At 41.6% G+C, this 26,778-nt stretch overlaps 1 protein-coding gene across 4 annotated transcripts; it reads left to right on the forward strand.

Moving 5' to 3' along the window:
- Positions 1-731: 731 nt before the first annotated feature.
- Positions 732-26,537, forward strand: xirp2b (xin actin binding repeat containing 2b). Of its 4 annotated transcripts, none has more exons than XM_080412903.1 (9): positions 732-871; positions 5,438-5,606; positions 8,480-8,611; positions 11,030-11,116; positions 11,416-11,470; positions 11,594-11,679; positions 13,531-23,269; positions 23,950-24,083; positions 24,280-26,537. In XM_080412903.1, exons 2-8 carry the CDS (start codon positions 5,547-5,549, stop codon positions 24,042-24,044), a joined length of 10,254 nt encoding a protein of 3,417 aa, XP_080269029.1. In that variant the 5' UTR covers positions 732-871; positions 5,438-5,546; the 3' UTR covers positions 24,045-24,083; positions 24,280-26,537. The 4 variants fall into 4 exon arrangements, with proteins under 4 accessions (XP_080269029.1, XP_080269031.1, XP_080269030.1 ...); XM_080412905.1 differs by having other exon boundaries at positions 23,953-24,083; XM_080412904.1 differs by having other exon boundaries at positions 5,453-5,606.
- The last annotated feature ends 241 nt before the right edge of the window (positions 26,538-26,778 follow it).

The following is a 26,778-nucleotide window of genomic DNA, read 5'->3' on the forward strand; positions in this document are numbered from 1 at the left end:
TTTCACAGTGCATGCAGACAGGTCTGTGCTCGGCCCACGGCATTCACGTCTTGCTCTCCACACATTGGCAGAGAGCTTCCAGAAGATACCAGAGTCAGGCTGGCGCCATGACCTCCAACTAGGCCAAACAGCATGACCTAGCAGGCACTCCACACTTCAAAAAAACGAGGTGTCTTCTTCTATAGCGTGTTTAGCCCCACCATCCCCCCCCACAGACACAGTCCTCAGCTCATACCATTACATCACTGAGAGGATATGACATGGGGGGAGGGGCATTCTGTCACTCAACTTTACCATCAGTCAAATCTAAAGCACGGTTATCCGCTTCACACCGCAGTACCTGGAGTGTTTTAGAAGTGCTGAACGGTGGGGATCCTTGAAGTACTTGTTGTAAATGTGTATGATTTGGGTTATCCTGACAGACCAGAGCAGCTGCTGGTGACTAGGGAGCCCACTGTGAACTCCAATGGAATCTGTGATGATGAAACCACGGGTTGATCTGATTTATTTGTGCACCGGCGGTGCCGCCGGTGGAGGAGAAGAGGCGCAGGAAGTATTTGCATGTAGATTTTCAGGGGGACTTGACATGGAAGGCACGGAAGGCCTCACTCTCTAAAAAAAGCCCCCCCCCCCACCTCCTGCAGCCCATCTTTTTACAAGTGGGCGGGGGATCTAAAATAAAATCAGCTGTCACCATCTGCCCCGTCGGACAGAGGTGAGAACATATACTGCTGGAGCTGGTCTCCAACGCTGAGTGGGATTTGCTTTTTGCTTGGAAAAGACCCTGCCGACTAGGGGTGCAGTGGCCATCCTGTGGGATTCTAACTGCTGAGTTCACGTTTTTTTATACTTTTGTTAATCAACTTTCCTGGTAAGCGATGTAACCTCTGGCAGAAGCATGGGTTTTTGTGTTGTGCATTCATTTGTGTCTGTACATATTTGTGTGGATGGCAGCTGGTTTAGTGGAATTTGGGTTTACCAGAATATGTGAATTGCCTTTGCTTCTGTGTATTTTAATGTGTATATATGAGTAGAATATATAATTTTCATTAATATTCCAGTTAGTGTGTCGTCGTAAACTAACTTATGTTGCCAACTGAGGAAAAAAAGGGCATTGGAAGTGTTTCCTAGATCTTATTACTAGTAAATAAGCTTTGTGTTTGGCAATGGATGCAGAAGAGGTCATTATTGTGCATAATGCATGGGCCAAATTTAAATAATCAGAACTGAAGATAAATATCATCACTAAAATAATACCTTATTTATTATAAAATAACTGCTACTATAAACATAGAGAATATACATATAACATTAAATATTAAATAACTTTCCTTGAGATATTGGATTTCTTCTGGTCATAAATAATAGATTTCTGAGCTACTGAGCTCTGTGTCCTGAGAAGAGCACCTAGCAGCCATGTTTACCATGTGACCATGAGTCAAAATAGGTGAAATGCACACCTGTGGTGATGTGGTGTCATGGCCAATGAAAACAAGCATATACAAAAATATTAAAGTAAACACACACACAATTTATTGAAACATTAAAATCAAAATGTTGGCTGGAAAATTTTTTCTTTTTACATTTTTTTACGTCTCAATAAAGAATATCCAAATGATAGAGTCCGAGTGGACTCTATGTTTCTAAGTTCAATGAAGTATTGCATCAGAGCTACGAGTGTGTGGCTACTTTTATATTTTTATTATCGTCTGACCATACCATCAGTTGAGGCATGGAATAAATGAAATATGAATATAGTGACAATAAATATTTCTTGTTCTCAACAAAGAATGGAAACCATGTCAATATATAGGCTAGCCCAGATGTTTTTAAACAGAATCTTGCCAGAACCGAGAGCCTTGACCTCCTGGATTTTCTCCAATGTTTCAAAAAAGAAATTTGACTCTTCCTGGCAAGTTTAAAATAGGCTTGATTTATTTTTGCAAGTACTTGGCGCCATGATTACTTTGCTTTCTTGTTATGTGAGCTCTCAGCCCAACCTAACATGTCACTAGATAGCCCAAGACTGTTGACACATTTGTTGGCCACAAATTGTAAGTCCTCTCCAAAAAGTTTACAATGTATGCCCCTCCTGAACATATGGAAATATGCTTTCACAGCACATTAGGCTTAAAGTTTGTACATTATACTGTATTAATGATTTTTAAATTTAGTGTAGGTAAAAATTGTCTTATTTTGGAGGGCTAGCTATGCTTGTCCGTCATCCATCTCAACAGAGTGATAGGTTTACACTAACATACCTCCCATTCCTCCTAGGCTAAAATAGATGGCCAGAGAGGGCCTTGCTCCAAAAAAGAGCTGACTCTGTGATCCAATGACAAACCAACAGAATTGTGCAATTCATTTATCAATTTACAATTTACAATTTAAACATTTTAGCAGACGGTCTTATCCACAGTAGTCAAAGGACATTTATGTCATGTTATGTTCATAATATCCTGTTGAATCATGTTCAAGTTCAACATGCATCATACCCTAGTGACGTAACCACAATGTGTTTACAAAAAAGCACAAAAACACAACTCCAATGATCTGCATCATTGCTAATTTGAATGTACTTGGACTCGATTCCCTGTGTAATGATAATAAAAAATGTAATAAAAAACTGTAGGAATGTAAATGATTAAACGCCCCGTGAAAAGTAGTTTTTAAGAGGTTATTGAAAATAGCACCACGTTATAATCAAAATGTAAAAAAAAGTAAACAATTGAATCGCAGAATCATAGAATAATAATCTTCCAGGTACCAAAACGTTTATACTTTTGAGTTTACATTTATCAGAAGATTAAATTATGTGATTAAATCTGTGCTTTGCTACAATAACTAATATTTTTACAGACAGTATTCTTGATAATACACTCAGTGTAATAAAGTAGTTTGAACTAAAACTAATCATGTCTCACACAGCAGAGACCTCGATTTAGCCTACAGTATACACTTAGTCGTAGACAATCATGGTAGACAATCATTTTCATATTCTAAACTTCTCAAACGTACAATAATGACATCTGAATTAATCCCCTACTTTTATATACTGTTGTAGCCCAGAGCTGAGGTGTGAATACTTGGAAATCATAGACAGTTAATTCCTGTCTCAGCAAACAGACTAATGCATTACTGTCCAGTGGTGTAAAGTAACTAAGTACATTTACTCAAGTACTGTACTTAAAGTACAATTTTGAGGTACTTTTACTTTACTGGAGTATTTCCAATGTTCAATACTTTTACTTACTAGTTACTTTTCAGATATAAATTATTATATTATAAAACACACATTAACCACTTTAGCCCTATTTTATACCTATGAAAATAGCCGATCTACAAGCTCACAACGCGTCGCATAGCGACATTTAGTACTTTTACTTATGGTAATTTAAGTACATTTGGATAACAATACTTTTGTACTTTTAGTCAAGTACATTTTTTATTCCGGACTTTTACTTGTAACAGAGTACTTACATTGCAGCATTGATACTTTTACTTAAGTAAAACATTTGAGTACTTTTTCCACCACTGGAGGTAGAGTTTCATGACCTCCTTTAGTCTTTTTATTTGTATTTTTTAGAAGTGTGCAAACAAAACAACTTTCTGTAGTCAGGCTGAGTCATCCCCCACGATGACGAGGCAAAGTCTATAGGCTACACTGCTGAATATTTCACATTTCACATTTGACTCACATATGAGTCATCAGAATGTAAATCTATTAACCACTTATATACCCTATATACTTCATTTGACCAGCATCTATAGCCTACTCCCCCTCCTTTTTTCCCTCTACACCAAATCTATTTTTAGAGCAGTCCGCTCTAATCTGTAAAAAGCATTTTACTGTTATGCAATTCTTATTACGGGTATTATGCAATCATGTTTTGGATTTTTTTTAAATAATAATTACCCCACAATAGGAACATTAGGGCTCATGAGGTTAACATGGTCATTTGAGTATCATAATTATTGAAGACATGGCAAACAAACAAAACAGGCCCAATACTTCAAATGAGCTGATTCTGAAACATTGTCTGAATTAGCATTGTTGCCTATACAAAATAAGCCATCATCAAAAATGGAGGGACAAGTTCAGAATTAGATTTGCTTGTTCTTTTTGACATTCTATTATCATGTTAGCTGTTTTCATGGCTGACTTGGAGACCAACTTCATGCCAGAAAAATACATTTCTCACTATGAACAATCAAGTTGCCCTGTAGGAACTAATCTTTTTATTCTGGAGTTTCCCTTCATTTTTACCACTCACTCAATCACCTCTTACAATTGGAAGTCCAGTGGGAAGAGTGTAATTGATTTAAAAGATGTCCCTGTAGTGTAGCCTGAATGCCTCATTCAGGAGAAAACCACCTGCAGGTGTTCTCTAAGGGATATCCACTTCACAGGCTTGGGTCTGTAGTCAAGTGATTATATTTCCAAGTTAGGAAACCCACTCTTACATTTTCTGCTCTTTCAGTGAACCGCAGCCTTTTAAGTTAGTCTACATCTTGGTAAAATGATCCCTATTGCTGGCTGTGTTTGAGAATATAATTGGAACCTTATTAAGGTGCTATTTGAAAAGTAGTAGTCCTTTTTATGTTGGCTTTGAATGACAAATGACTGCACACCAGTGGTGGAAGAATTACGCAACTATTTTGTCTTTAGTGAACGTAGCAATACCACAATGTAGAAATACGCTGTTACTTTAATTTCATGTATTAAGCTAATTTTATGTATTCAGAATTCAGAGTAAAAGTTCAAAAGTTATGGCACCAAAATGTAGTTATACTACCAAGCATAAAAGCAGTTATGCAGTATGGTCCATTTCACAATCATATTATTGGATTGCAATTATTAATGCATTTAATTTGCATTAATCCACTTTGGCGCTTTTAATTGGTGATACTGTTCTATTCTATTCATTGATCATCACTTTAATGTTGCCACTGGTAAAGGTGTGGCTAATTTTAATGTATATCCTGCTAGCTTAACCTATTATGATACATCATTATTTATGAATTCATGTATGTTTTGTATTAATACATGAATCTGCAAAGTAACTATCAACTAAAGCAGTCAAATAATTGCAGAGGAGCAAAAAGCACAATATGTGGCTCTGAGGTGTAATGGAGTAAAAGTATGAATTATAAAAAAATGTAAATACTCAAGTAAAAGCACTGTAGCTCAAAGTTGTGCAGTACTTGAGTAAATGTACTTTGTTACTTTCCACCATTGGCACACACACACACACACACACACACACACACACACACACACACACACACACACACACACACACACACACACACACACACACACACACACACACACACACACACACACACACACACACACACACACACACACACAGAGACAAAGAGTCATGCAATGCACAGACTGACCACTAGGGGCTTGGCTGTTTTTTTGCTCCAGCTGCTGGCAGCGCAGGTTTATAACCAGGGCAGGACATCCTTGAAAGAATTCAACCAGAGGAACCGGATTCACTCTGAGAACTCAGAGAATCATCTCACAGACCAACACCATGGCCATGTACCACCAGGCAGCGGTCGCCAAGCGGGAGGACAACGCCTTCTCCAGCGGGGTACAAAGTTGCCGTCCGCATGGGTCAATGTAACAAACCATTTTACTGCATGCCAACACTTACAAAGCTGGCATGGCTACAGTATGCGTCATTCCAAAGTCTATACCAGTTGTGCTATAACCACGCCCCCTTCTGTGGCCAACGCGGAAGTGCCTCTGCCTACAACAACTGCGGGCTATTTCTTTAGCCCGTATACAGTATACAGTATAGGGTGGTGGTTTTCGGCCAGTGGTTCTCAAACGTTTTCATCTCAAGGACCCCCAAATTGACACTCATTAGCCCGGGGACCCCCCATTTGAAAAGACATGCCAGGGACCTCCCATAAGAGAAGATTTTTACGGATCAAGCAGTGATTCTTAACCATTTTATTTTCAAGGACCCCCAGTTTTGGCATCCGTTAGGCTACGGACCCCCATTTAATGGCATTTCTATCTCTGAGACCCCAATTTATATTGTAAAATCAATGTTAATTTAACTCTGAGAGTGTACAAATGGAACCAAATGGACCGTACACTCTCAGTGTTACAGACCCATAAGGGTCCATTTGGTTCCTAACTATCCATCATTTAGCTGGGGACCCCCTGGAACTCCCTCAAGGACCCCTGGGGGTCCCTGGACCCCATTTTGAGAACCAATGGTTTAGGCTCCAACTACAGCAGCTACGATAATAATTCTTGGGTAGTTTTTTTTTTAGCAACACCACCAACACCACTTATTTTAGTCAACTTCATTTTAGTTTTTGGTCCAAACAACTTGTAAAACGTGGTCAGAAGAGTTGCGTCAATGGTGTCATTCAGTTACAAACATTAACATTTAATTATACTGTCGCCTTTATTTCCAATTAACTATAGTAACATACGTAAATAATAGTGAAATAAATGACCCAATATCACATCAAATGAAATTGCATTTATTGTAGATTTAGTGACTCTTGGTTGACACACAGAGTGGAAATTTGACAGATTTAGAATAATTAACTTATTTACTTCTTCTTGACATCTTATCTTCTTGACTAATGTAGACTAATACCTGTGTGACAAATTTAAAGGGTGATTGCACTGCAAAGCAACATAAATAGATGAACGCATGTGCTGCAATTTAGTAGAGGTATGTTTCATAATCACACATACTGTATACTATAGATCTAGCCTAACTTAATTTCGTAGAACCATTTGACCTTCTAGATACAAACCAAACTATGGAGAAACCAACTGATTTCCACACACTTTGACCTCATTGTAGTCCTTTTTAAAGCAGGAAGCTGGAGTATGTAGGTCAAGGCTGTACTGTTTACTGTACCGTATACAGTATACCTGTATGTTATGTATGGACTGATGTTATGCAGAGAGCTGGCTGTGAGCTAATTTTACTCTACAAACACAAGAGAGACTCAGAATGGCATTCCCCTTTATGTCGTATTGGTTTCACCTTTGCATTTTGACTGTATATGATTTGTGGTTTGTTGAGATCATCTTACTGTTTGTCCTGCCTTGACATTTGTTTGAATGGAACTAACCCTGACCTTGTGAATGGATTTATTTCTCGCTTGGGATTGTTTGTTTTCAGTGGTGTAAAGTAACTAAGTACATTTACTCAAGTACTGTACTTAAGTACAAGTTTGAGATACTTTTACTTTACTGGAGTATTTCCAATTGTCTATAATTTTACTTCTACTCCACTACATCTCAGAGGCAAATATTGTACTTTTACGCCACTACAATTATTTGAAAACTTTAGTTACTAGTTACTTTGCAGATATAAATCATTACATTATAAAACATACATACAACATACCTAGGCTATTTGAAAATAGCAGATCTACAAGCTCACAACGCGTCGCGAAGCGACGCGTTGTGAGCTTGTAGATCTGCTATTTTCAAACATTTTAGCACTTTTACTTTTGGTACTTAAGTACATTTTGATACCAATACTTTTGTACTTTTACTCAAGTAAATTCTGAATTCTGGACTTTTACTTGTAACAGAGTACTTTTACATTGCAGTATCGATACTTTCACTTAAGTAAAACATTTGAGTACTTTTTCCACCACTGTTTGTTTTCGTCCGCGTAACTCACCCTCCCTTTCGCAGAGCATCCCATATGTTGCACGGTAGCTGTCATGTAGTGTGTGTGTGTGTGTGTGTGTGTGTGTGTGGCATTGTCCTCGTTGCAGACGGGTTCCGTCATGCGTTATTAGAGGAAGGTGATGACAGTGTGGGCCAGCGGGGGGGTGATGTATTCGGTGGCCCTGTAGATACATGTATAGATATAGATAGAGGGGGAAACATGAAACCCCTTTCTCACTGGGCAGAATCTAAACTGAGCCGCTGTAAACAGGAAATACATCGGGGGCTCCTCATGCCTCCGTCAGGACACCTCCCAGAAGGAGCGAGTGCATTCTCCGGCAGCGGCAACAGCCGCGGAACGTCCGCGGAACTTCCGGTGGAGGAGCGGCAGCTCCCGGCAGTGACTGCCGGCGGTGGAGCGTCAGCTGCCGGCGGAGCAGCGGAACTGCCGCGAAATGCCGGAAAATGCACTCGCTGTCCCTCAGGACATCTCTGACCTCCATGACTCATCATGGCTTTGAGTTTGTAACTATAGGCTCTTAATCTGAACTCTGCATGCTGGCATTTTGTCTGGACGACCGCCTGTTACAGAGCACTCCAGCAGGTTGTTGACTAACATCCGTTTGGCTATTGTGTTAACAAAGTGCTGTTTGGAGTGTGTGAGAGAGAAAGGAGCATGAGCATTACTCGGGTGGTATTCTTCCGAGAGCAGCCTGCCTGCAGTGTGTGTACCAGGCACAATAATAGCCCTATTAGGGCCCACGTGCGGAAGTGGAGGTGGCTAATGACATTTCCCTGGTTCATTAGGTCATGGAGGAGGACTCAGAGGTCTGTTCCCTGCCTGGGGGACTTGCCAGTGTGAGGAAACAATTTGAGAGCCAGGAAACTGCAACGTCACACAATGTAACCCAGTTCCATTTCCAACAAAGATCTGTGCAGGTACTGCAATTAAAACGCAATGCGTAGAAGCATTTGGCCGGCATATACAGTAATGCATGAGAGAGAGAGAGAGAGAGAGAGAGAGACCTTCATTCAGAATCGGAATCAACGTTTCGTCACATCCCAGGTTTACAGGTGTAAAGAAGTGGGTGAAATTCATTTTCGTGCAAGCTCCATCATTTTAGTTATTTTCAGAAAGAGAAAAGAAAAAAAGAGAGGAGGAGGGGGAGGGGGGGGGGGGGCAGGGAGAGCAAAATCAAAGATATCTACATATATACACATAGCATAATCCAGCTGCTACAGTATGAGGTTAGACATAAGGCAATAAAGGGATAGCTCACCCAAATAATTACTTATTTTCTATCGATTACGCACCCCATGAAGCCTTGAATTCATGGAGATTTTTTTTGTTTTTGTCGCATTCCTATAAGCCAATAATTTGATGACCGGAGGAAAGATGCTGATGTCTCCGGTAGGAGACTCAAAGTTAACACTTTGAGTCTCCTACCGGAGTCGCCGCCGGTCATCAAATTATTGGCTTAGGAATGCGACAAAAACTAAAAATCTCCATGAATTCAAGGCTTCATGGGGGGGTGTAATCAATAGAAAAAAAGTCATTTTGGGGGTGAACTATCCCTTTAAGGTCCAAAATCAGCATATTGTACATTCGATTAAGGGGCGAAGAGAGTATCAGTGCGTTGTCACTCAAATTCAACCACATAGTCCACAAGGGGGGTTAACTTTCACTGGTACAATCCACATGGTAGATCCACAAGGAAAAGTCAAGTCCATGGCCAGCCTGGTGACAGGCTCACATAGAGCGGTATCTTTCACAGGTAAAATCCACATGGTAGGTGGCCCTGGTGACTTTGTTCAACAGTGATATAATAACTGGGTGAAAGCTGTTCATAAACCTAGTGGTTGCCCTTGATACGATGGTAGGCCTCCTTGTCTGGCCACGGTTGTTGTAGGTGTACGGACAGTTTGTGGCTAAGGGTGGTGCCTGTCCTTGATGATGCGCTGAGCTTTGACTACGCACCTCTTCTTGTACAGTTCCCCCTCCGCACCACCCGCTGAAGGTGTTCTGAAATCGCATGGCATATTTAATCTGACGGTAGCTGGATTTGATACTGTCTGCTCTCTGTCCTTTCAACAACTGAATTCCCGCTTACTTCAGATGCTGGAGAGCTTGCGTCAAGGTATTCGGGCAGTGAGCACACATTTGGGTCGAATACAGCACGACTTGCACCAATTACCGGTATTACAGTCTTAGCAAAGCTCACCGGGTTTAAGGGACAAAAATTACATTTCTAACTAGTTATTGCTATTGTTAGAAGGCACTGAAGGAGACTACATCATCTGGACCATGTGCCTGTCAAAGCCCCAGGGTTCTTCACACAGACTATACTCATGGATTAATTGCCTCAATTCAGTACACACAGGTGTCTAGCAAGACAATGGAAAACATGTTTTTGTCTCTTCAACTGTGGTAGTTACTTTGAGTGGTCAACATGGAACATGATAGAAGTAATCCTCCATGGTCTCTATGCCTGATCTTTCCTCTGTCTATGGTCAGTGTAATTTGAAACAGTCAGCTACTGTATCTAATCAAGCCTCTTCTTTGCACTGTGTTCTGTAGGTACATTCATGGTTCAATGTTAAAGGTTAATTGAACCATGGAAATTTGTCTTGGACACACCTTCTTACATGCCTTATAAAAATACATATAATTAGGTGTGGGGTAAATACTATAGTACATTTGCACATACCGGTTCGTAGAATTTGTCCTCTGCATTTATCATCCTATGAGCAGGGACTGCCTTTGGTACTATAGGGCAGTAAAATAAGTGCATTCAAGTAACACAACCCTTCATTGGTACACCATCCTTATATCCTGAGTTTTGAAGATTCACTGATAGAGGGATCAAAGCGTTTTCATACCTACTGTATTCAGGTGTTTTTCCTGTATTTAATTGGAACCCTGTGGTGATTATTTTCCAACCTGTTTGACAATGTTCTTTTCAAAGAGCATTTCAATGTCATTCATTTCATTCAAGTCAAGGCTGGTCAAGCAGACTCAATGGAGCAAACTCGATATTAGAGGGAGCCAGTAGCACGCGTGCGTGTGTGTGCGTGTGTATGTGTGTGTGTGCGTGTGTGTGCTTGTGTGTGCGTGTGTGCGTGCGTGCGTGCGTTTGTGTGTCTGTGTGTCTGTACACACTGGAAACAAGCCCCCAGGGCGTTTTGTGTTTTTATTGTGTTTTTCAATGCTTTTAGCATTCAGCTTTTAGCATCATTGTAGAACCTCTGCACCTTTTGCGTACGTATGTGTGCGTGCGTGCGTACATGCGTGCGTGCGTACACATGCATATGCCTGTGTATGTTTGTGTGTGACAACCACTGTCTTCTTCTTTACAGCAAGTGTCAAACTCAGAGGTGACAGTGATGAGCAGCAGTACCAGACAAACAGGCAGTCAGCAGTCCAATTTCAACCAGGAAGAGATGGTACACATTCTTCTCTCATCTCTCTTTCATTGTGCTCCCACAGGCTGTATGATAAAGCCCTGCTAATGAGTTGCACAAATTGAGTAAAACATTTTAAATGATCGCAATAAATCAGATTCTCTCACTCATTTATTTAGTTATTAATTCTTTATTAGATTTACTTTGGTTTGGGGAAATAAATAATCAAATAAAGAAAAACACAATTATAATAACATTGCTGTCTGGCTGAATTTAATGTTTTCCAATAAATGTTTTGTTCTTTTTCTTTTCATCATTAATATATCTTTGCTCATTCACAGGTGACCTACAATAACAACAGTATGGCATCCTATGAAAACCACAACAATGAAGCAGGTAGGATGTTATAAATGTTTTATACCTTCCAAAATGCACTGTTATGTCCGTTGTGATTAAATACCACAATGGGTTTTCTTCTTCCATCGCTGAGGCTGTCTACTATTATTTATTGATTTCTAGTTGAGGAGCCCAGGTTTACCACTAGAGAGCTGAGGGAACACTTTGAGAAAACCATCGAAGAGGCTGCTCCGAGCAAGCAGATTAAGGTAGTAATTCACAGATTGTCATTATTCATATGTAGTTATTTTTCAAAAATGAAATTTACATTATGTTCTATCTGGAACTACAGTAGCCAACTGGAATTAGAGATATTGTCCATACTGGACTTGTGAACTCATTAACTTGAATTTCCTCTCTTCTGCTACATTAGTGACTTCATTTGGTTTGATTTGATTTGTTCAGATTGACCACATATTTTTAATATTAAAAAGTGCATTAGATACAGCAATTCTCAACCTGTGGGCCGAGGCACACTGGTGGGCCGTGAGGATATCGCAAGTGGGCCCCCAAATAATTGCTAAAAAACCTTGAAAAAAATGTGATACCTTAAAGTATACTACGTTAGTTCCATTGATCCAATCCAGAACCTGATCATTAAAATAAACATGGTCTGAAAATGCACGCGGCCCACCCATCTGACCACTTAAAGGGCAAGACCACTTTGGTAGAGGTTTGGGTTGTGTAGTTACCTTGCCATGATGTAACTCCAAAGGTGGGCAAGAAATTATAAATAATTGCTCCATTGATTAGAAATTGATAATTCAAAATATGCTCCTCATTGACTTACATTGTACGGTGAAACAGCTCTCAAAGTCACTCTTTTAGCACATAAACGAACTTCCTGTTGATTTTGCCATTTTTTATAAGTAGAAAACCTGGACTGGATACGCGGATCCGGATCCAGATCTTCAAATAGTAAAATCAACAGGAAGTTGACATTTTTATTTAAAAAAAAAACAGTACTGGGTTTGGTGATGTTCTATATTGCCTGAATCAGCTATGTTTGGGTTCATTTATGGGCTAAAAGGGTGACTTTGAGAGCTGTTTTACCGTACAATGTAAGTCAATGAGGAGCATATTTTGAATTATCAATTTCTAATCAATGGAGCAATTATTTTTAATTTCTTGCCCACCTTTGGAGTTACATCATGGCAACCCAAACCTCTACCAAAGTGGTCTTACCCTTTAACGCGGCAGCCTAAAGGATGATCCAGAAAAGGTTGAGAAGCGGTCCGCTGCACTAGCAGGGGAAACACAACAAGCCCTCAATGAGTTCACAGACGGGATTCCCAGAATTGTGTACATTTCATAATATGAATTCATTTCATTTCATCTGGACTCTCCTTGATATTTTTATGCTTTTTTTCAATTCAAATCAACCCATTAAGACCTGAGGTTCAGATTCTACAAAATGTCTTCTAAATCCTAACAGTGTTTTTGAAAAAACGTATGTTTCTATATCAGTGGTTCTCAAACTTTTTCATGTCAAGGACCCCAAAATTATATGTATTTGGCCGCGGACCCCCATCTCAAAATGGTTTGTTCCAGGGACCCCCCAGAAGCAAAGATTTGAGTTACAAATCGCTTTAAAAAATACGCATATTCAAAGATTTGCACCAATTTTCTCGATTTTCCAAAAATAGCAGATCTACAAGCTCGTAGCGCGGCACTTGCTACGAGCTTGTATATCTGCTATTTTTGAATAGCCAAAGTGTAAAATGCTTTTTTAGCTCAAATCTAAAAATTACACAGATGCTTTCCAGGTGTTAATGGGTTAAGTGGTAATCTAAGGGCGCGCTCCCACCGCATTTTTATTTTACCTCTATCTGCCAATGCTTTGTCAATGCAAATGCGTGGATTCCTGGAAAAAATCCTCAAGACCATGAATCCACGCATTTGCATTGACAATGCATTGGCAGATTCCGCCCCAGAGGTAAAATAAAAGTGCGGTGGGAACGCGCCTTAACTGTGCAATGTCTACAATATATTCTTCCACAACATTGTCAAGTACTAAGTGATAATAATTCCCTCAAATATCACTTTTATCCTCAAAAAAGATGGCACGAGACATCAATCGAGCTAAGTGGGCCTTGAATGTGACTCAAAGTGAGGTTGCTAGTGACACGTACACGGCATCAGCCACTGACGCTGCAGAAGACACGTCCATGACCGTTGCAGATTATGAGGAGTTTCCACCACCTCCCCCCGAAGTCTCTGATGATCTCCCACCCCCACCCCCAGACTTACTACAAGTGCCACCAGACAGCCCGGACATCCCTGAGTGCTATTACTCACCTGAGCCCCCAGAGCAAGTTTACTCCTCCTCCAAAGGCCCAGTCAACAAAGACGCTTACTTCAAGCAGAGGAATATGTATGAGCTAAAACGCCTCTATAAGCACATTCACCCTGAGGTGCGCAAAAATATAGAGCGAGAGTACCACAGTGATGAGGCTCAGGTCGAGAACAACCAGGTCTCCAACCAGGTGGAGGGCCAAGAATATGTGTATGAGGATGACGGCAGCCTGAGCCCAGACCAAGACTACCTGGAATGGGATGAGATTCTCCAAGGAGAGGTGCAGTCCATGCGCTGGATGTTTGAAAACAAGCCACTGGACACCATCAAAGACGAAGCTGTGGACGAGGATGCTGACGAAAACAACAAAATAACTCAGCAGGAGATGATAGTCGGGAAAGATGTGAGGCGCACAGCTTGGATGTTCGAGACCAAGCCCATGGGGGAACTGGGCTCACACAACACAGACTCCACAGAGTACAGAAACAAGTTCAACAAACTGGAAAAAGGAGACGTCCGCGCCGCAGCCTGGCTGTTTGAAACTCAACCAATGGAGTCTCTCAATAAGATGCATGGGGAGGAGGACCTAACAAAAGAGATAGTCTTCACAGAAGAGGATGGAAATGCTACCATTTACATGATCGACAACAAGTACATGGAGAGCCTTGGCCACACTGAGACAATTGACGAGAGCCACCTGCTCAGTCTAAGGTCCGTGTTGGAGGAAATCCATGGTGAGGTGAAGACAGTCACAAGCACTTTTGACACTCAATTCAAATGTATCCTCATGGGACAGTTGAGCCAGATGCTGGAGATCAAATCTGTGCGCAAAATTGAAACAGAAATGGAGAGTTCCATCGCCTCCCGTTGGCTTTTTGATACCCAACCCCTTGACATGGCCAGCCGAGATGCTGGACCTCTGAAACTTGTGTGCAGCCTCTCCATGGAGGACAATAAAGGTGACTGGGGCAGATGGCTGTTTGAGATAAAGACCTTGACTTCTCTTGATGAGTGGGAGAGCTCCATATGCATGCAGAAGGAGATTGTTGGAGCTGATGTACGTAAGCACTGTTTAGTGTTTGAGACACAGCCAATGGATACTCTGAAGGATGACTCCAATGCCAAATCACAAAGCATTGAGGACGTTATTGGGGGTAACGTTAGATCTGCAAGAAACTTTTTCGAAAGCAGCCCCCAGCTAGCTAGAAGGTCTGGCCCGGAGGTAGGCAAGCTTAAAAAGCCCACACGGAATCAAGAGGAAAAAGGCGATGTGAGACATCAAAAATGGCGTTTCGAGAGTCAAGCACTGGAGCAAATAAGAGCGGAGAAGAAAGAGGTCATCCGAACTGTAAATGTTGAGGAAGACCTGACGCAGGAGGATGGTTCAAGCTGCAGGGCGGATGTCCGTAAGAACTGCTGGGCGTTTGAGACACAGCCAATGGATACTTTAAAAGATGATGCAAATGCTAGATCCTTCTCAAAAGAAGACGTTATTGCAGGCAATGTGAGATCAGCAAGACATTACTTTGAAACAAACAACGAAGAATTGACAGAACTTGCTGAAGTTGGCAAACTTAAAAAAGCGATGGCATTCAGTGAAGAAAAGGGTGATGTTAGACACCAGAAGTGGCGTTTCGAGAGTCAAGCACTGGAGCACATAAGAGAGGAGAAGAAAGAGGTCATCCGAACTGTAAATGTTGAGGAAGACCTGACGCAGGAGGATGGTTCAAGCTGCAGGGCGGATGTCCGTAAGAACTGCTGGGTGTTTGAGACACAGCCAATGGATACTTTAAAAGATGATGCAAATGCTAGATCCTTCTCAAAAGAAGACGTTATTGCAGGCAATGTGAGATCAGCAAGACATTACTTTGAAACAAACAACGAAGAATTGACAGAACTTGCTGAAGTTGGCAAACTTAAAAAAGCAGTGGCACTCGATGAAGAGAAGGGTGATGTTAGACACCAGAAGTGGCGATTTGAAAGTCAGCCCTTGGAGCAAATCAGAGAGGAAAAGAAGGAAATCCTTAGAACAATAGACCTGGAAGAAATCGATAAGGTGGATGTCTCAAACTACACGCAAATATTTGAGACCACCGATTTAAGCAGAAGTGATGAATCTCAAAGGATTTTTGTAGAGGGTGTGACCTCCGGCTCTGTGAAATCAAACACAGATCTATTTGAATCTACACATTTATATGCCATGCAAGACAGCTCCGGGCATTTCCATGAAGTGAAGAAAGTACGTCGTGAAGAAGTTATCAAAGGAGATGTGACCACTTGCAAATGGATGTTTGAAACACGACCAATTGACCAGTTTGATCAGAGTATCAGTAAATACCAAATTATCAAGGGAATATCCAAAGAAGAAATTGAATCTGGTGATGTTAAAACTGCCAAGTGGTTGTTTGAAACACAACCCCTTGACGCAATTAAGTACTTCAGTAATGTGGAAGATGAGGAGATTGTGGAGACAAACACGAATGTTGACATTGTAAAAGGAGACGTAAAAACTTGCAAGTGGCTATTTGAGACTAAACCTATGGACATTCTGTATGAAAAAGCAGAGTTTAAGAGTGAAAATATGTCTGAGGAAATGCACAAGGGAGATGTCAAAACCTGCACATGGCTTTTTGAGACACAGGCACTTGATACAATCCGAGACGAGACAGAAACCATTCTAAAAACATGCACTGTGAACCAAGAGGATGTTAGGGGCAAAGATGTAAGAATGGCTCGTTTCCTCTTTGAAACAGAGAATCTTGAGAGCATCACTGGTGAGGAAGGAGGCTCCGTCAAGCGAGTCACCGAAATAAACGTCGAGTCCGGAGACGTTTCGAGGATGAAGTACATTTTTGAAAACCAAACCTCTGATATCATGACTTCTACTTCTGAGGAAATTATGCAAAAGCTGAAAATGGTTCAGTCGGAGGAAATGTTGAAGGGAAATGTGTCAAGTGGCAAGTGGCTCTTTGAAAATCAAACTATAGACAGCATACGTGACAGCCAAGAGGAATCCATGAGCGGCCGCACTGTGAACGATGTGCAAGGGGGAAACGTTGACAAAGGACGTTTCATTTTTGAGACATACACCTTGGACAAAATTCAAGAGGTGTCCTCTGAGACAGAGACAGACATGAGAAAAATACAAACAATTGTCCGTGAGGACGAAGAGAAGGGGGATGTGAGGAACTACACCATGATGTTTGAAACTCAGCCTCTTTATGCCATTAAGGACAAAGAGGGACATTTCCATGAGGTCACTACTGTCACAAGCGAGGAGGTGATGAGGGGAGATGTGGTCGGATCCCGGTGGTTGTTTGAAACCAAACCTCTTGATTCCATCAGAGACACAGACGAGGTCTATATCATCAAGTCTGTCACACAAGAGGATGTGCAGAAAGGAGATGTCAATTCCACCAAGTGGAAATTTGAAACGCAGCCTCTCGATAGGATCGCTGAGGAAACGAAGGTTTTGATCAAAACAGTTCATGACATTAAAGGGGGAGACGTTACGATGAATAAACATCGCTTTGAGACAGATGCACTGTCACAGCAGTCCGTTAAAACAGTTAATGTGAGTGAAATACAGAAAGGTGATGTCAGGACAGCAAAATGGAAATTTGAAACCCAATCAATGGACACAATAAGAAGTATGAGTTCGGAAAATCTAATTGAGACAGTCAAAAAGGAAGAGATGGCAAAGGGAGATGTCAAGACGGCAACCTGGCTGTTTGAAACAACACCAATTGATGACTTCAACGAGACGAGTATGGAGAAGACGGAAATCCTGGGCAAAAGCATCAAAGGAACCCTTGAGGAGCTTCACAGTCAGAAGATGGTAAGCTCAAAAGGAATACTCATTGAAGCGGATGAAATCGGTGACGTTAGAATGGCCAAATACCAGCTAATGAATACACAGGCTCCCGAGATCCAAAGAGAGGAGGCCATCAGGGGGGATCTGCAAAGCATTATGATGAACCTTTTGAACAGACGGGAGACAAAGGAGAGGCAGGTTGTCATAGATTCGGAAGAGAAGGGAAACATTGTTGAAACAGTACACCACCTGTTCAATCAAGACACAGGATCCAGTGTTGAAAAGGAGGAGATAATACGAGGTGACATCCAGGAAGCTCTAAACAACCTTCTGAAGGAGGATCAGACAGGTAAACACGGAATACTAATCCAGGAGGATGAGAAGGGAGATGTACGCATGACAATATATTCTCTGATGAATAAACAAGAGTCTGTTACTTTGGGGAAAGAAGACATCATCAAAGGTGACATAAGGGATGCTCTATACAGACTGTCTAGTTCAGACAACTCAGATCAGAAGATCAAGATAAAGGTGGACGACACTGAAAAAGGCAATGTCTGCTTTTATTCCACCTGCATTGAATCTGGCTCTCTTGACTACCTCAAGCAACTTCATTTAGGACCTGATGACACTCCACTTGACAGAACAGAGAAGGAAGAGATTGTTGGAGGTGATATCAAGGGAACCAAACTCATCCTCGGCTGCAATCAGACTCAAATTGAACGCACAGTCGAAGACATTGTCCCTGGCGACGTTCACAACACAGTCAAAGTTTTCATGTCAGAGCCGGCCGTCTCATTTGAAGGTCTACAGAAAGTGGAAATAGTCAAAGGAGATTTAAAAGCCGCTATGAGTTCACTGTCCGAGTATGTGAATCAGACCGTTGTTATAGACAAAGAGGAGGTGGTAAAAGGCAACATACCAAAGACTCTGCGGTGCCTGGAGAGAGCGCAAAGGCAGTACAAGGACATGGAGAAACCAGATATCATACGGGGCAATATTAAAGGGTCTCTGAGATCCCTCGAGAAGTCATCAACTTATAAAGTTGAATCGTTTGTTGAGGATTTGATTCCTGGAGATGTAAAAGCCACCCTGAAATCTTTGGAGCAGGCAACACAAGCTGTGAAGGAGATTGAGAAGGAAGAAATCATAAGGGGCAACATTCACACAACTATGCAGTGTTTACACGATGCTTCCAATGAAAGGAGGACATGCCAGCAGGAGATAGATGTGCAGGGAAATGTCAGAGGCACAATTCAGCTCTTACTGGACGCTCCATCGTCACCGAGAATGCAAAGAAGAGCAAGCCTTGAGGACGATGAAGTGATAAAGGGCGATGTTAAGATGTCAATTAAGTCACTATACGGGACACAGGGCCAATCCCAGCTGGAAAAAGAGGAGGTGATAAAGGGCGACGTTAAAGGCACTATTAAATCGCTGCTGGAGACAGCACAGCGTGAAGCTCCTAAAGTAAGACCCTCATACAGGAGAGTTAGAGTGAAACAGAACCCCCCGGTTCAAAACCTTAACGTTGATGCACAAAGAAACATACAAAAGATAAGTACTGCCAATGTAGTCAAAGCATCACAAGAGGATCACTCCCAATCCATTGAAACCCACGTTGAGTCCACACAATCACATTCTATGCAGCAGTCTTCCCACCACACGACAACCGTGGTGGAACACAAGACCATCACCCAAAACCATGGCATTAAAACATTAAACACTCAATTCCGCAATCTGAATTCTAATCCAAGGGGAATGATAAAATCGGACAAAACCAAAGTGAACAGAGATGTTTACGTCCCAAAACCAAAAGTGCCAGAGTCGGATTTGCCTCTCCCTCCCCCTCCTCCACCTGTGGCAGATGTTGACCTCCCGCCTCCTCCCACTCCACCTCCCCCTCCTCCATCTGTTGATTCTGAGCTCGATCACCTCCCCCCTCCGCCTCCACCACTTGCTGGTGAGCAGGACTTCCTGCCACCCCCTCCTTCTCAACAGGAGCTGGACAATATGCCGTCACAGATGATCAACCCCTCGCCGGGGAAAGCTACAAAATTGACCGTCAAAAAGGTGAAAGTGCCCGCTTTGCATCCAGTTCCGAAGCTGGACCATAAAGTGGCATTCAGTCAAAATCAGCAGGTGACATCCGAAACAAGCATGACCACCTGCAGCAAATCTGTGGTGGAAATAAGCAGAACTGAATCTCCAACAATGAAGCATTCATCAAAAACGGTGCCATATGAAATCCCCCCACTGTCCGAGTCACCACGACCACTGAAAAAAGTTTACATATCCCCAATAAGATTCACACCCCCACCCTCCCCACCTCCTGGAATGAGAGGGAAGTCCAGTAAATTTAATACTCCATTAATAAAAGCACAAGAACAGTACCGGAGGCTGGCTACTCCATCCCCAACTTTCATGCATGACTCAGTCACAACTGCTCTAGAAATGCTTTCCGATGAAAGCATTGAGCAACCAATGAAGACTACATCAGACTATCCTGAGGAGAAAGCTGAAAAGGCCTTGACCATGGTTCACTCAGATCTGCTATCATCTGATATGACCAAACATATGAAAATCACAGATGCTACCCAAAGCAATACCTTAACCACCGTTGTAAAAGAGAAAAACATGACAGATTCTACCATTATTTCTTCAGCAAAACAGCAAATTATCTCAAATCAGACTTCTGAGGTTGCCTGTGTTCAAAAGAGTTCGTCAACTTCAACTGTTACAAAACAGGCCATTGCGTCCACTTCGCAGCAAATAGTTTCTGTCTCCTCTAAACAGTCTGTTCAATCTTCCATTACTGAACAAGTTCAGACATCTATCAGTGACGAAAGGATAGAAAGTATTGCAACTGAAACTAAGAAAGAATTCAAGAATCTGAGAACAAAGGGCTCCAACAAGCCTGAGAATAAGATGATAAAAGAAAAGCCTAGTTCATCAGAGAATATCCTTCCTCAGACAGTAGAACCAGAAACACTCATTCCTGAAGTGAATGTAAAAAAGCAGTCTGAGGACAAGAAGAAAAAAGCTACTGATGACAAAAAGAAGACAGATTCCATTGGCCATGATGAAGAGCCACTTAAAGCAGCAGAGGCAATGCTCAATGGAAATGGAAAGACAGGCAAATCAACCCAAAAGACAAAAAAGAATGGTAAGCAAGAAAAACAAGAAACCCAGAAGGCTGATGGAATTGAGAGGGAAGATGTGGAGATATTAAAGGAGGAAGTGAAGAAAACTGAGCATAAGGAAATGCAAAAGGAAGTGAAGATTGAGGTAAAGGAGGAGATTCAGAAAGTCATCCCCTCACCTTCTGCACCTGCTATTACTGTCACTGACAGCCAACCGGCAACTCAAACCCCTACAAAAAAGAAAAAGAAGTCAAAAAAGTCTAAAGGTGGGGCACAGTCAGGTCAAGGTAAAGATTCATCCACCGAATCCAAAGCACTGATTTCTGAAAAATCCCTCCAAAGCCAAGAAACAGTCACAGTTGTCCAAACGCACCACAGTGTGAAAGAAGAGCACACTCAAGTCCGTAAGGAAATTCTTACACAAAGTATGGCTCATCAGAATGTACAGCAACTCCAAGAAGGCGATGTTCAAAAGCAAGAGAAGGCCTTGGAGAGGAAGAGGGAACAAAATGCAATTGTTAAGTCCACAGCAGAGAGCACAGATGATTCTCAGAGGCAACAAGCTGAAGCTTTAATGACTCACATCATACAGCTAAGGCATGTTTCAGGAAAGACAGATCATAAAGCTGTGAAGACTCTGTTCAATTCAATTCCAGAATGGCTCATTGGTCCAGACGAAAAATATGAATTGGAAGGTTCTGCAGTTGATAGCAATGTAGAGAAACTTGAAGAAATTATTTCATATGTGAGGAAACTAGTAGAGACTAAACTCATGTGTCTAGAAGGAAACAACACAATTGAAAAGCATGAATCTGAACTCACATCTGAAAAGGTTTCAAGCGGGGCACAGAGAATATCTAAAATCAGTATTGGTTCTGCAAAAGTTGAGAGCCAAACAAAGACAACAACCTCACTAGAAGGTCAAAAACAAGAGGCAACTCAAGGTAAATCCACTGACCTCAGAGCTCCCTCACCATCACTGAGGATGCGCCCTCCATCGCCAACCTTCATCACCATTGAATCCACGCGAAGAACTGAATCTCCTCAGAGAGTGACCCCATCGCCTACGTTGCTGCACAGGCCTGCCACCCCCCCAACCCCTCCCCCACGCAGGTGTGACACCCCGACCTCACGAATCACCCGCATCACGCCGTCTCCCACTTTTGACCGGGCAGAAAACCTGGCACGACTGAAGGACACGACAGCGAAGCTCTCACGTGGCGTGACCCCACCGCCCATCCTCCCTCCCCAGCAAATCCCAGAAAAGAAGTCAGAGATTGTGGCACCCCCCGCATCATTCCATCGTCAAATCAAAATCGAGGCCTCAGCTGTGGATGCCACAGAAAGCTCGGACATGACGGCATCAGTACAAGAGAACAGGGAGCTCTCCGGAGAGGGTGAAAAAGTTGACTGCCAAATTATTCCAGAATCATCAGTAAAAGACAAGAAAGTGTTTTTTGAAGAAACTCACAAAGCCGAGCTCAATAAGACCTATGTGAGAAAGGATCTCATTGATATCCATGAATGCTTGGGCTCAGACATGGAGGAGAATAGGGAGCTCTTTTCAGAGGGTGAAAACATTGACATAAATCCTGCGGACGGGCAAAATACTCCAGAATGTTGGGATTCAGATGTGAACGAGGTACAAACAACAGCCGAGTCACCCGCAGAGATCAAAATGTCACTCTCTGAAAATGACCAGGACACTGTGGAAGGTTCAGACATAACAAAGGCATCGGTAAAAGATAAGAAAACGTTTTTTGAAGAGGCTCGCAAAGCCGAGCTCAACAAGACCTATGTGAGAAAGGATCCCATTGATATTCCTGAACGTTTGGGCTCAGACATGGAGGAGTCCGATAAAGAGGAAGAAAAGGAGGAGCTTCCCAAGGTGGACTTGTCTGGTCTGCTCAATAAATTTGAATCACCAGAAGAGAAAGTCTACATCAGGAAGGGGCCGATAGCGCTTGTGGAAGGACTTGAGAGTGACATAGAAGAAACAGTTGACACTTTGGAGCCGGACTTGCCAAGTTTTGACATCCACGGTAATAAAAATGTTTATATTTTTGAACTGGGAGAGAACTGGGAGAGCAAAGCTGAGGTGCCTGTATCAACCCTGAGTGACATAACAGCAGTCAGTTCAAAACAGGAGGCCAAGAAAAGTTCACGGCAGAGCAGACCGCTCCCTCCCCAGAAAGACTTGGAAGAAACAGTGTCAGCAGAACCCTCGGGCTTCTCTGAAACTAAGTCAAGCACAGAGCATTTTGAAAATGTCGATGAATTTGGCAACAACATTGGGACACGGACCACCACCACTGTTTTCGAGCACTCTGAGAGCAGCGCCCCTTTTTCCTATGCTGACGTGGTCAAAAGAAAAGCAGCAAAACAAACGGAAGAAACATATGACGAAGCCTCTACAGAGGAACTGTTGAGGAATTTCCACAAAACATGGACAGAGAGCGAGAGTGTTTTCAAGAGCCTGGGCTACAGCGTCTCTGAGGAAAGAAAGTCTACTGTCACGTCACATGAGACAAAGACCACTTTATCTGGTAAAGACTTGTGCATCTTGATCAAAACCAAAACCAAAATAGAATCTAACAGCATGGGCGTGATGGCTTAAGCCATTAACCAGCCTGCATTTGCTTCATGTCCACGTTTTCTTTATGTAAAAAAGTGTATATTGTTTGTAAAAGTTATAATTATTTTATAGACTTGTTGCTGGCTTAATTCTTTGAACTAACATAAAAGGTACAGTGCTTTATGCAGGCCTGCAAGTGACTGCCGTGTATAGTGTGTGTGTGTGTGTGTGTGTGTGTGTGTGTGTGTGTGTGTGTGTGTGTGTGTGTGGGGGTGGGGGTGTGTGTGTGTGTGTGCGCGAGTGTGCGAGCACACACGCACGCACACGCATGTGACATGTGTTTTTATACTGTATGTGTGAGTGAGTCTGTGTGCATGTGACAGTGACATGTGTGCATTTACTGTATGTGTGTGTGCACGCTTGCGTGAGACTGCTGACACATTGTCTTGGTCATGGCTTAACAACTCAATAGTTGTGTGTATATTTCTTTCAGATAATGCAGTTGTAACCCTTTGGTAAAACCTTGATTGCACCTTAGTTACTTTACTTTGCATTGTGAGACCACTGTCTTGCTCTGTGAATATTGTTTTTATAATAATAAAACTATTACTCTGTATTGTGACTAAGCTTAAACATTCCATCTTTTTCTAGCAGATTCGAGTTCCGAAATCGGAGCTTTGCACTGTCTGTCGGAGGAGGGTTTATCCGATGGATGCTCTGATATTGGACAAAAAGAAGTACCATAAAAACTGTTTCTGCTGTGAGCACTGCAGTAGTAAATTAAGGTAAACATGCCCTTCTCATTCAGCTTCACTGTCAACCTGCATTTTTCAAGCAAGACCAGTTAAGGATGTTTCTGTAATTACATGTCCATCTCTTAGTTTTTGCCGATAAATATTATTATTATCAAAGAGAGGCTGTTGTTTTCTGACATCCATGTTGTCCAACTTCAGATGAAAATGCTTTTCTTTTCTCTTTCAGTGTTGGCAATTACGTCTTTCTCCACGGACATTTGTACTGTCTACCCCATCACAAACAACTTCTCAAGTCCAAAGGGAACTACGATGATGGCCTCAAACCTCCCAAAGAAAGCGGCGGACCTATACCTTCAAATGAGCAACTTGAATGGAGAAATTCAATGAGCAGCGTACACTCATTAGACAAGCACAAAACAAATAATCGTGATAAAGAATTTATGAAATCGCTTGAAGGATCCAAACCAAATACCAATAAAATAGCTGTGGTCTGGCCACCACATGCGGACCCCCCAATGAAACCCTTTAAACTGGAGGAGGATATTACACTAACCAAACCTCAATGGCCCCCCCCAGACACGGCCCCTAAGTCACCCATCATACACCAGCATAGAAAAGCTATTCCCAGAAGTGATCTTTGAAAGGGAACAAACCCAAAAGCATTCTATGTTTAACCACATGAACCCTAGCGTCCCTAGTCTGGGCACGTCATAATTGGCGGCATTCTGCGAAAGAAGGCAAAAAGAGCCGATATACAAGCTCACAATGCGTTGCGATCTGACACGTTGTGAGCTTGTAGATCAGCATTTTTTTGGCAAAGAGATGCTGTGTGGAGGGTAAAAAGGAGGGGCCAAGTACAAACCCTGGGGGACTCTGGTCAATGATGTATATATATAGGGTTTAAGTGGTTAAAGGGGGGATCCCATGTCAAGACATGGGACAATGAACAGTAGCATAAAATATGTGCAAAGAAGAGGAAATTATGGCTATGTTCAGACTGGCAGTGGAAATCAGATTTTTGGCCGATTGGTATATTATCAAGTCAGATTTTTGTGAATCAGATTTGAACCACATTCCTAGGTAGTTTGAAATGTTCATTCATATCTGATTTCTAAAGATATGTCTCAGTCTGAACACTCGGACACCGAAGCCTGATTTATATTTTGTCGTACAACGTGTCGCTTGCCAAAAATAGCCGATCTAAAAGATCTTGTAGATCTGCTGTTTTCGCCGAGTGACACCGTCACACGACAGAGTATAAGTTAAGCATTACTCACACACCTATGTCGTTACGGCATTGCCACAGCAATCAATGCAGTCAGATCATTAGACAATGTCCAAAGACACAAATCCCATTTGATCACTTGCTAATAACAATGTGGACAGTCTGTCCTAAAGATCGGATTTGAGAAACTAATTGGATTTACCTGGAGTCTGAACAAAGCCTGAGAGCGTCTGGTTGAAGGATATTGAGATAAGTGATATAAAAGGGAACAAGACAAGTAGGGTTGTAGTGTGCGGGAAAGAGGAAAATCGTGTATACTGTATACATGATGTGAATGGCGTTTGAAAAGCTGATTGTAAAGAAAGTGCTAGAGGGCTAGAGAGGAGAGTAAACAGGGAGCGTAGGAAATGTTATGTTGTGAAATGACATCCTGAAACTTTTTTCCATTCTATTGATTTGGTAGTTTAAATAATATTGATAATCTCTTTACCAGATTCAGTTATGTTCATATACTGATTAATATTTTGAAGCATTTAGAAAATGAAGAAATACTTCACATTCAATTCAACATGATGATTTAAGAAAGAATGACAGTGTTTGCTGTTCCCACAAGTCTCATGCATTTTGCTTAGGTTTTGACAAGGGGAATGGGTCTAGCACAAGTTGGGATGGAAAATTCATATTTATCAGACCTGTGTCAAATAGCCTTTGCAAATATTTCTTGGGCTTTGTCTTGAACTGTGGATCCTCAAAAGATTTGAAATTGTCAACCACTGTCAACCACAGAAAGTGAATGGTAATTACAAGTTCTATTTGACCCAGGTCTGGTTTTTGTCCCTTTGCTTATTTCCAGTGCGAGTCAATTTATCGTGCAGTTGATTCAATTTGTTGTTGCTGTAGTCAGTTCATGGAGGGGGTAATTTTTATCTGCAATCATTGAATTTTTTCTGGTCTTTTTTCTTTCAACATTTTTACATTTTTCCTTTTTCTAGCACCTGGTGTGCGGCCTAGTAAAAAATGATCTTGGAAATATTTTATTTATAATATATACAGTATATACTATATCCAATGAATTGGTAATAACCATGTTTGTTTTGGAAATTTGTATCCTATTTTAAACGGCAAATATTTTTCAATGAACATTTATTTTTTAGATTAGCCTATTATACCTTGCTTTATACAAGAAAATCCTGATTCTGTCATGTTGTCAGGCTGGTTCACTTTCTTTATTGCTGATCCAAGGGCAATAAAATATTGAATTGAAATGTGTCATTCCTCTGTCTGACAAAAGGTTAAAAACATAAAAGTCTGTCATTTGAGTGGACATTGTATGTGCAGCATCAATGTGTTTACTGTAAAAACATTTGCTTTTACACAAAGTGCAGTTAAGTGTCTAGATGTAGGCTACAGTAGCCTATAGAACAGCAGACCAGCAGATACATGAGTGAACACTGTACTGTATGTACAGCATCAATTTTATAGGTTTACTGTCAAAAATAA

This window comes from Gymnoscopelus braueri (genome assembly GCF_963280865.1).
Source record: "Gymnoscopelus braueri genome assembly, chromosome: 18".
NCBI lineage: Eukaryota > Metazoa > Chordata > Actinopteri > Myctophiformes > Myctophidae > Gymnoscopelus > Gymnoscopelus braueri.